At 34.0% G+C, this 11,072-nt stretch overlaps 1 protein-coding gene across 2 annotated transcripts; it reads left to right on the plus strand.

Annotated features, from left to right (window-relative positions):
* The first annotated feature begins 6,837 nt into the window (after window positions 1-6,837).
* On the plus strand, window positions 6,838-8,330 carry LOC107890307 (NAC transcription factor 29). Of its 2 annotated transcripts, XM_041076536.1 has the most exons (4): window positions 6,838-7,251; window positions 7,353-7,642; window positions 7,721-7,889; window positions 7,981-8,330. In XM_041076536.1, exons 1-4 carry the CDS (start codon window positions 6,921-6,923, stop codon window positions 8,022-8,024), a joined length of 834 nt encoding a protein of 277 aa, XP_040932470.1. In that variant the 5' UTR covers window positions 6,838-6,920; the 3' UTR covers window positions 8,025-8,330. The 2 variants fall into 2 exon arrangements, with proteins under 2 accessions (XP_040932470.1, XP_016670264.1); XM_016814775.2 differs by having other exon boundaries at window positions 7,721-8,328.
* The last annotated feature ends 2,742 nt before the right edge of the window (window positions 8,331-11,072 follow it).

The following is an 11,072-nucleotide window of genomic DNA, read 5'->3' on the forward strand; positions in this document are numbered from 1 at the left end:
TATCTTTATTGTTTATAATATTATTGTCACACCTATATTTGTTTCAATGTACCTCTAGATCTGTCATTTATTTATCTTTATTTCATGTCAATTTGCTTTACGTTTAAACGAAAATCTTTTTCTAATTAATTTTCAATAAGCGAGGCAACGTACCGATTTAACATTTAAGTCATCGATTTCATCGCTATGTTGGGTGAATATCAATTGACTCGTGTTAAAACGGTATATCCTTCTCAAAAATCAAAAAAATTGAAAATTCTTGTATTTCAATCGGATCATGATTAAATCTTACATTGAACTCGTATTTTTGAAAATCAAGACAACACGTGTTTATAAGATACCAATTTTGGGCGTCGCGAGGGTGCTAATACCTTTCTCGCGCGTAACCGACTCCCAAACCCTAATTCGTCTCTGACTTTTAACGTAGACCTAAACTCGGCCTTCTTTTTGTTTTAAAAAAGGAATCTAATAGGTGTCCGATTACACCTAGGAAAAAGGATCGGTGGTGACTCCCTATTTATTTTAAAATCAAATTTCAGTTTTCAAGTTTTCAATAGATCGCCACAATTAGCGACCAAGCTAAAAATTTTCACATCGCTACAATTATTATTAGTATATTTTCTATGTTATTAATATTCCTAATATATATTGTATATGTTTATTTATATTATGTATATATATATTTAGTATGTATATATTTAGTATTATTATGTCTATATTTTTCATTCCTATTGTCACTTATTTTATATATATATAGCAATATTAGTATTTTTTAATATTATGTTTGCGTCACTTCATTTATTTTATATATATATTCATGATTTTATTTCGTGTTTAATGCTATCACTATCACGTTTAATACCATATCTATTGTGTTTATTCTAAATACTATATGTTGTATGTATTTTTTGCATAACTATATTATACGTATATATATATATGTATATTATGAACGTGTTTTTAATAATATTATGTTTATATATATGTGTGTGTATACTTATATAATGTTATAAATAGTTATTTTTTTAATGTTATTATTTTTAATATGTATAAACTATGTAAATATATTAATACCTTATTATGTATACATTTTTTATTTATATATACATATCTTTTTAATATTATATCTTTATATATGTCATATATATATTTCTAATACTATATTATGTTTTCATATTATATCTATCCTTTAAATACCATTATGTATATAGTTTTTTATTTGTTACTATTAAGTATACGTATGTGTAGCATCATTAATATTTTTAATATCATGTTTTCATAACTATATTAACCATTATTATATGCGTATATATATACACACATTGTTTCCATTTCATATTTAATTCTCATATTACGTCTAATACCGCATACATCTTTATCGTTTTTGATATTATTGTCATATTTATTATTTGCTTCAAAATGTTTTTAGCTCTTTTATTTATTTTTATTTCATGTCAATTTGTTCTGCATTACTTCGAAAATCTTATTCTCATTTTCTAATTAATTTCAATACATGAGGCGACGTATCGGTTTAACACTAAGTCGTTGATTTCATCGCTATGTTAGGTGAATCATATCGGCTCGTGTTGAAAACGGAACGCCCTTTTAACCAATCAAAATTTAAAAAATTCTCGTCTTTTCAACCAGATCACGATTAAATCTTACATTGAACTCGTATTTTTAAAAATCAAGACAACGCGTGTTTTATATGATACCAATTTTGGACGTCGCAAGGGTGCTAATACCTTCCTCGCGCGTAACCGACTCCCGAACCCTAATTTTTTTTTGGATTTTGACGTAGACCTAAACTCGGCCTTAAATTTCTTTTCAAAAGAAGATGATTTATTAGGTGTCCGATCATACCTAGAAAAAGGATCGGTGGCGACTCCCTTTTTTTTAAAACCGAGATTCCATTTTCAAATTTTCAATAAATCGCCACAATTAGTGACCAAGCTAAAATTTTTATGCCGCTACAGAAGGCAATATCAATACCTTTTATAACAGGAAATATTGGAAATTTTTGTATCAATTTTCTTTTTTTTTTAGGAAAATATCAAAGCCTTAATTATGTAAGTAATGTAATTTTGTGTAATAAAGGTAATTAATTAAATGTAATAATACTTGTATATCATTTTTTAATTCAAGATATACAGTTCCTTAAAAATTTTAACATAGACAGTCAAGGTTTTTTTTTTAGAGAATTAACTATTATTTAAGTGTATTTTAAGTTAATAGTGTTGATAATGTAAAAGAAAAGGAAATCCCACATTGGGTAAGCATAAAGGCCTAACACACATACGTGCTCAACCTGTATTTACAATATTTACTGTGCGTGTTTATTTTTGGATAAAATTTCGGTGTTATTTTTCTAGAAAATAAATTTGTTTAGATTCCAAAAATTCGTTTTAGAAAAATCTGGTCAACAAATGATATTTTTATTTGACTATTGTAGATTTGTAGAAAACTATTTCTATCAGTTTTACATTTTTGCCCTTATGTATTTTACCACTTTGCCCTTCATGAAATTGTATAAATAGGAGGTTATTATCCTCATTTTAGACAGAACACAACAAAAGAAAAATAGAGAGAAAAACAACTTTTCTCATTCTTCTATTCTTTAAATTCTGGTGTTCTACGAAATTACACGAGAGAAAAATTATATCTGTGACCCCTCCAATCTTTCCTAGGAATTGAACCTAGTGTGGTTTCGCCGATTTCTTCTAGTTTATTTTTGATCAACTACTTTTGTTTTTCGATTTCCATTTCTTTCAATAAGAGTAATGCTAATTGTGTTCCATCTTCTTTATTTGGGTATACGAATATTGAAATACTGTGTTAACATTAAAGGACAACGTCCACTACACGGTTACACTGATCAGGGTGAATTTGCTTCTAAGGCAGTGGTTATTCCATGGCACAGGAATTGCTATTTTATTTACACTCAATTTGGTTTCCTGTCAACACTAACGGTTTTGTTTTGTAGTAGTATATTTCCAAAAATTTAGAAGCAAATTATACTACTATTTAAACATGAGAGTCGTTTCTGTTTCCCACTACTGGAACCAATGAAGGCTTTTACAGACAACGAGCTAATGTACACTAAAGGATCATTGGAGCAAGTGTAGTGTCCTATTGAGGCAATTGATTTGAGGGCATCTGAGTAGTGCAAGATAGTGCCTAAATAGCATTGGAGTGGTTGTCAGCTCCATTTGTGTTGACCAGTGGGCCATTGCGATCAAAGTGGGCTTGGAAATCTTAACGAGATTGGGTTGATTGAGTCTTAGCTCTATTGGCATAGGTATTATTGCCAATGTAGGAGGATGTAGGTTTGAGTGTGTTGATGCGCATTATTTCCTATTTGATTTGGTCAGAGGTCTATTGAGTTTAAGTGGGTCTAAGAACCCTTGAGTTTGAGTTGGTCGGAGAACCATGAGCAGTTCGTTGGATCCTTGTGTCTAGGATAGGGCTTACGATGCCCTAATGCATGATAAACTACTAATACATGAGATTGTGAAGCTAGTCCAAGAATCATTGAATTTCTAACTATAGTAAACTAGAGGATTATCAAGTCCGAGAGCTTAAACAAGAGAACTAACTGGGGATGTCTTGTTCAGGTAACCTATGAGATTGTGCTAAGGAAGGAGCGGGGTGTCAGACTTTGTGTGAATGAGCATTAAAGCCTGAAATTAAGATTGAGATCGACCTAGTTCGGTGGTGCTGTATGTGTTGTGGTTGGCCAAGATGGCCATACCCAATGGGGTGACCATCGAGGGGTCGAGAGGGACTAAGTTGAGGATGGTCAATGCGTCTAAATTTCCCATGTTGAGAACTTTTCCTGCCGCAAGGGACAGTTGGCATAAAACACGTCCAGAGACACGCACCCGATGGGATGCCACAAAAGTGTGATTGGTGCCATATTCAGAGGGATGCCTTTTGAGTATCAAAGACATGGTAATATTCAGTCGAGAAAGGGTTATACCATTAAGGATTCCTCAAGGTTGTAACCTGATGATTATGTGTTATGGCATTGAGTTCGAGTGTTCGATGAAGGAATAGGCATAGACAAGACTACACCAATAATTGAATGTCTGATATACATTGAATGGATCATAACCTTAGGCCTTGAAGACCCAAGATGGGCTTGAGATCAAAATGCCAATTCAGTGCAATAAAGTTACTAAAAGTGTAGCTTCATGTCGTTGAGGGCATTGACATAGTAAGTGGGGGAGTATCATGGTTCGCAATTTAGTTATCAAGGTTAAGCTTAATTTCCCAAATGGTCTTGAATGAAATTAAAGTACAATAACTTGGAAGCTGGAATTTGTTGAATGCCCTACAGCCCTAGAGGGATGTTGTGATGCAAACTGGGTAACTGATAAAGTTAGCTTTACAAGTAGGTATGCCTTTATTTTGGGTGGAGCAGTTATTTCTTGGAAGTCTGTTAAATAGACATGTATTGGTCGCTCCATAATAGAATCTGAGTTTATAACTCTTGATTGAGCCGAGCAAGAGGCTAAGTAGCTTAGGAATCTACTCGTAGAGATTTCTTCATTGAAGAATGAAGTACTTGCTTTGAAGTGCTTGAGGTTTGAAAGGAACCTAACTGATCTACTAACCAAAGGGTTAAGTAGGAAAGTAGTTCTTAATTCGTCGAGTGGGATGGGTTTTAAGCCCAATGATTGAGGAATTATGGTGAATACCCAACTTAGTTCTCTAAGTTCAATGTAGTCAAACGAAACCATGACAAGACTCATAGTGTACATTTTACCTATCCTTATGGCGAACGATGTACATGCATAAGGTTCAGTTCTCACTCTTAATGAATTCATATCCCAAAATTTGGGTGGCCCGTATTGAGATGGACTTGAATAATAGTCTACCCCATCTCTTAAGACCAAACGAGACAAACCTACAGCATAGTTCCAAAAATACTGCCTCAAACCCATGAATAACAAATACAACTTTGTTCTAGCCAGAACTAGCATAAAAACAAGAGTTAGGAGCATCAAATAAACACCCAAAAGTGTTGGACGTGACATTGCAACTTATCGACATCCGACTGGGAAACCTAAGACATACCCTGATACCCACTAAGTCGCCACAGTAAATCTGATTCGACTATAACTTCGTATGCTGCTTCTGTCAAGGAGCCTGCCAAACATCTCAAGACCAACTTTTATAGCTTCCAATTTTACGAAGTCAGCTTCAAATATTACTCCTAAATGTCCAAAAAAACAGCAAGTAATTTGCCATATGTAGACTCTCGAGCATTTTGCAACATTTCTTTTCAACAAAAGATCTTTTCGCTAATAAAACCATACAATCATGCTTTCTTAGATGATGCACGTTCCAACTCCACAAGTTTTATTATTTTTATTATTATTATAATATCATCATTGTAAAAAGCTTTTATACCTAATAACTTGCCAACAACCTATGTATCCTCTGCTTCTTTGCATAAGGCCTTGTATCGATTTTGGAACTCGCCACCTAACAAGGATTCTGATACAATTTCAGGAGGAGCTTCGGATTGCTTAACAAGTTGCAAATATGGGAGACGTTATGTTAGTAAACTTCTGGGAAGATATAAGAGTTGACTCCAACCGTCTAACTAAATCATTATTAACCTAGCAGTTTGCTTGTATTTTAAATGGTTTTTATAAAACAAAATAATCTAAAAATTCTCATAATAAATTGTCCTATTACGTGTTATATAAACTCAAAAACATGTTTCTAAACCTTTTTAAAACTTTCCAGGCCTAAGTCTTGTAAGCATTGATACCCTTCAAGATCTAACATAACTTTTTAAAGGGGGTAGGGTATTGAGACTTACAAAGCATGGTTTTTTTTTTACATGTTAAAATACAATATAAGTATAATTTTAGTTTAATTATGATGTAAACAAAATATAATTGAATTAAGAATCGAAATACTCTAAACTAAAATCCACAAATAAGAATAATACATGATAAGACCAAAAACTTATATATGAACTCAAACCTTGATACTCAAAAGCTCAAAATCTCAACTTTTACCAAAAATGTTAAGAGTTCAATTCATTATTCTTTTAAATTCATTAATCAATAAAGAAATCAATTCAAATAAGAGTCCCCTTAAAATAGAAAATTTCAAAATAATTTCTTTTAATTTTAAAACAATTCAAAAATTGCGGTTATTATATATATTCATATGTTTTGGTACATATCAAATTAATAATAAATCAATAGGTTATTTTTTATATAATATTACCCATAATTCTTTAAATGATACGTTGAATCTCACCTTCTCCTCATTGTAATAACAACTGTACAATCAACCAAATGAACATACGAAACACTTAAAAAGATGACATAAAATATATATTGAAATTGATTACATAAACCAGCCATTTCTTCGTCTGGCCTATTAGTGGTGGGTCAGGATGAATTCAACACATATGATCTTAAGCATTAGAAAATTTTAAATGAAACATTACCTAACCAATGGACTGAAAATAGAAAATTTTTAATTTATGTCGGTCTGCATCTCTGTTTAATTAAAAATAAAAATGTATTCATATGATCCCACCTGGAACAAGTATGAATTCAGCAGGCATGGCTAAGAATTACCATATCCTTATTCCCTCTAGAAGGTAAGGTCACAAAAATAACTCAAACTTATATAATATTGTGATTGAGGATTTAAAAAAGATTTAAAATCTTGTTGATACGATAATGATATGGCTTTTGATATACATTCAAAATCTTTTAAAATAAAAATTCGAAAAAGAAAAAACAAAAAATCTTTTAAAACAAACAGAGATTTTTTAAAAGATAAAGTGAAACAAACCAATCAGATTATATTTATTAATGGTTTAACTGTTGGATTACATTTAGAATTCTTCTTCGTCCCATTTATTTTCCTATCTTGGCAACCGGAGCATGGAAGTTGAACCTAAACGTGAGCTTTGTGATACCAACCAAACACCTGAAAAGACCCCACCACTGTCTCTTCACCATGCATCCTCCAGCGACGCCCTCGGCATTGTTGAGGCACCCGAGAACGAGGAACCGATTGTAAACGGTACCAACAACAAAGACAAGATTGATGATGATCGCTATCTTGATTCATTCCCTCCGGGATATCGGTTTTGTCCGCTCGATGAAGAGCTTGTGCTTTATTATTTGAAGAAAAAGGTCTTGAATTTACCTTTGCCTCAGAATAGGATCGTGGAAGTTAATTTGTATCAATATAATCCTGAAAGACTCGCAGGTATTATCATCAAATGCACATCGTCGTCTATTTTAATCAAGATTGAACACATTGTTTTTTTTATGATTATATTTTTTATTGTTTTATTGTTTCTTAATTAGAACTATATAAGCAATATGGAGAAAAAGAGTGGTATTTCTTTACCCCTAGAGATAAGAAGTACCGAAATGGAACCCGACCTAATCGGGCAGCCATGGGTGGGTACTGGAAGGCTACCGGTGCTGATCGAGAAGTTAGATTTAAAGATCGTATTGTGGGATATAGGAAGGCATTGGTTTTTTACAAAGGAAGACCTCCTAAAGGTGATAAAACTAGTTGGATTATGCATGAATATAGAGTGAATGATCCTCCTCCCTTATGCAGCAAGAAAGAGGGTTACACTGACATGAGGGTATAAATTCTTAAATTTAAATAGCTTTCTGGACATGTTTGATCATTATTGGTGTTGATTGATTGTTATTGGTTGCAGCTAGATGATTATGTTCTATGTAGGATTTACAAAAAAGTTGATAAATCTGGGAGAACGCAAACCAAAACTGAAGATGGATTGGCATTGACTCAAAAACAAGAAAGAGATGAGATGATGGGTTCGGAGGACACGATGAATTATTTAAGCACAATGGGAATGGGAATGGGAGGTAATTTTATGAATCAAGCATTTCCTGAATTTCAATACATTTTTAATGATCAATTTCCATCGTCTTTTCCTACCAAATATCTAAATGATAGATTGGAAGAAGATGTTTGGAGTTTCGATTTTCCCCCACAACTAGACGTTAGTGTTGAAGGTTTGATAAATGTGGATAATGTTTTCTCACCCGATACTGCAAACAAAAATTCTACCAACTCAGAAATGAATACAAGAGATTGATTTTTGGTCTTACTTTTGTATTTCCTTGGAATTGGTAAACAAAAAGTGAAGAGGTTGACTTTGGTATTATTTTTGTATTTTCTCGGAATTACTTAATGTTTTTGTATTTCTCCACTTTTTATCACTCCCTTTATGTTTATATATTTTGGTTATTGTGTCTATTCTTATATATTTGGCACAATGTATTTGATTTACTAACATTCAAGTTAATGATATAATTTTATTAATGATATAATTTTATCTTTATTTTTGAAACTGATATAAGCACGTAGAAATAATCAAATGAGAAAGAAATTGACATTATAATTGCATAATTATTTACCTTTATTTAAGAAAGTAAGCTCAATGTTAACTATTTTGACTCTCTCACTGTTACATAAACATGATTGGAATATGGACATATTGTTAACATTAATGGGAGACAACATTAATGGCAAACAATACAAAGTGGTGCAAGTTTAGCACCCTAAAGTTGACTTTGAAAAAGTGGCATGGGATAATTTTTTTTTGGTCCTTGAGATAATGGGCTATTTATTGTTTGGTCCTTGAACCTCAACTATAAATAGGCCTTCTCATTTCTCATTTCAATCATCCCAACCAATCTTTCTCCCTTAGTTTTCTCTCTTCTCCCATTTGAGAATTCTTAAGGAATTCTATTTGTTTGTAATACTTTGGAGATAGTAAAGTTATCATCTGGTGTTAGTGCCCGAGGACGTAGGTATAATTTACCGAACCTCGTTAAAACTCTTGTGTTCTTTCTTGTCCTATTTTTCTTTCAATATTTGAGGGTATAATAGTAGTATTTAATTGTGCTATTAAATTACTATAGAAGGGATATTCTGTCTAAGGAAAGACTTGGTATTTAAGAGATCCATGTGATCCACCTCTCTTCCCTGGGAATTGAACTTTGTGTGATTTTTTAGTACAATAATTTACACGCTTCCGACCCTATTGGAACAACAAGTGGTATAAAGAGCCGAAGGTTAATCGTAGTATGCTCTGTGGTTGCAGTTTGAACTGATCTTCCACATCAGAAAAGATTTCCTTAGGTATATTGAAAGATTATGGAGAAAACGGTCGGTGTAGGAGCTTCAACATCGTCCATGTGGACAAGACCGACAATTGCAAATGCAAGATTGGCCGTGGAGATCTTTAATGGCACGAGCCATTTTGGTATGTGGCAAAGTGAGGTTCTAGATGCCCTTTTTCAGCAGGGTCTAGACATTGCCATTGATGAAAAGAAACCAGATGATGTACAGGAGAAAGATTGGAAGGCGATCAATCGGTTGGCATGTGGCACAATTCGATCATGCCTTTCTCGAGAGCAGAGGTATGCTTTTTCAAATGAGACTTCTGCAAATAAGTTGTGGGTGGCACTTGAAGAAAAATTTTTGAAGAAAAACAGTCAAAATAAGCTCCACTTGAAGAAAAGACTGTTTCGCTTCACATACGTCCCAAGTACCACAATGAATGATCACATCACCAAATTTAATCAGTTAGTCACTGATTTGCTGAATATGGATGAGACATTCAAAGATGAAGATTTGGCTTTGATGCTGTTGGGGTCACTTCCTGAGGAGTTTGAGTTCCTAGAAACTACTCTACTTCATGGCAGGAGTGATATATCTCTGAGCGAAGTCTGTGCGGCCTTATACAGTTATGAACAGAGAAAGAAGGACAAACAGAAAAACTCAATCAGAGATACAGAAGCTTTAGTAGTCCGAGGTCGTTCATACACTCGCAAGAAAACTCAAAAGGGGAGATCAAAGTCAAAGTCCAGACTCGGGAAAGATGAATGTGCTTTTTGTCATGAGAAAGGCCACTGGAAGAAAAATTGTCCAAAGCTGAAGAATAAGGGAAAAGCTGCTGTAGATGCTTGTGTTGCTAAGCATGATACTAGTGACTCTGAACTATCACTGGTTGCATCATCATCGTTGTTCCATTCAGATGAGTGGATATTGGATTAGGGTTGTACCTATCATATGTCCCCTAACCGGGAGTGGTTCTCTGATTTAGTAGAACTAAATGGAGGAGTTGTTTATATGGGCAATGACAATGCCTGTAAAACTGTTGGGATAGGTTCAATCCAATTAAAGAATAAAGATGGATCAACCAGAGTTCTGACTGATGTTCGGTACGTGCCCAGTTTGAAGAAAAATCTCATCTCATTGGGAGCCTTGGAATCCAATGGTTCAGTTGTTACTATGAGAGATGGGGTTTTGAAAGTGACATCTGGCGCACTTGTGATATTGAAGGGCATCAGGAAAAATAACTTGTATTACTACCAAGGTAGTACAGTTATTGGAGCAGTCGCTGCAGCTTCCGGTAACAAAGACTTGGACTCAATGCAGTTGTGGCATATGAAGTTGGGACATGCCAGCGAAAAATCCTTGCAAATTCTGGCAAAGCAAGGATTGTTGAAAGGTGCAAAGGCTTGCAAATTAAAATTTTGTGAGCACTGTGTTCTGGGAAAGCAAAAGAGAGTGAAATTCGGCACTGCTATCCATAATACAAAAGGTATTTTGGAATATATTCACTCAGATGTGTGGGGGCCTTCCAAAACACCTTCGTTGGGAGGAAAACACTACTTTGTTACTTTTGTTGATGACTTTTCCAGAAGAGTTTGGGTGTATACCATGAAAACTAAAGATGAAGTGCTTGGAGTTTTTCTTAAATGGAAAACTATGATCGAAAACCAGACTGGCAAGAAAATCAAGCGGCTTAGGACGGACAATGGAGGGGAATATAAAAGTGATCCGTTCTTCGATGTGTGCCAAGAGTATGGTATTGTTCGGCACTTCACAGTTAGGGATACACCACAACAGAATGGAGTGGCAGAGCGTATGAATCGAACATTGCTGGAGAAAGTTCGATGTATGTTGTCCAATGCTGGGTTGGGCAAGCAATTTTGGGCTGAGGCTGTGACATACGCTGGCCATCTTGTTAATCA

The sequence above is a fragment of the Gossypium hirsutum genome, chromosome A09 (assembly GCF_007990345.1).
Source record: "Gossypium hirsutum isolate 1008001.06 chromosome A09, Gossypium_hirsutum_v2.1, whole genome shotgun sequence".
Taxonomy (NCBI): Eukaryota; Viridiplantae; Streptophyta; class Magnoliopsida; order Malvales; family Malvaceae; genus Gossypium; species Gossypium hirsutum.

Bases quoted from the DNA above. Each gene is read 5' to 3' on its own strand.
- LOC107890307 (XM_016814775.2), top strand. From the start codon at position 6,921: ATGGAAGTTGAACCTAAACGTGAGCTTTGTGATACCAACCAAACACCT. The intron at 7,252-7,352 runs GTATTATCATCA...TTTCTTAATTAG, and splicing joins TAATCCTGAAAGACTCGCAG to AACTATATAAGCAATATGGA. The intron at 7,643-7,720 runs GTATAAATTCTT...TATTGGTTGCAG, and splicing joins AGGGTTACACTGACATGAGG to CTAGATGATTATGTTCTATG.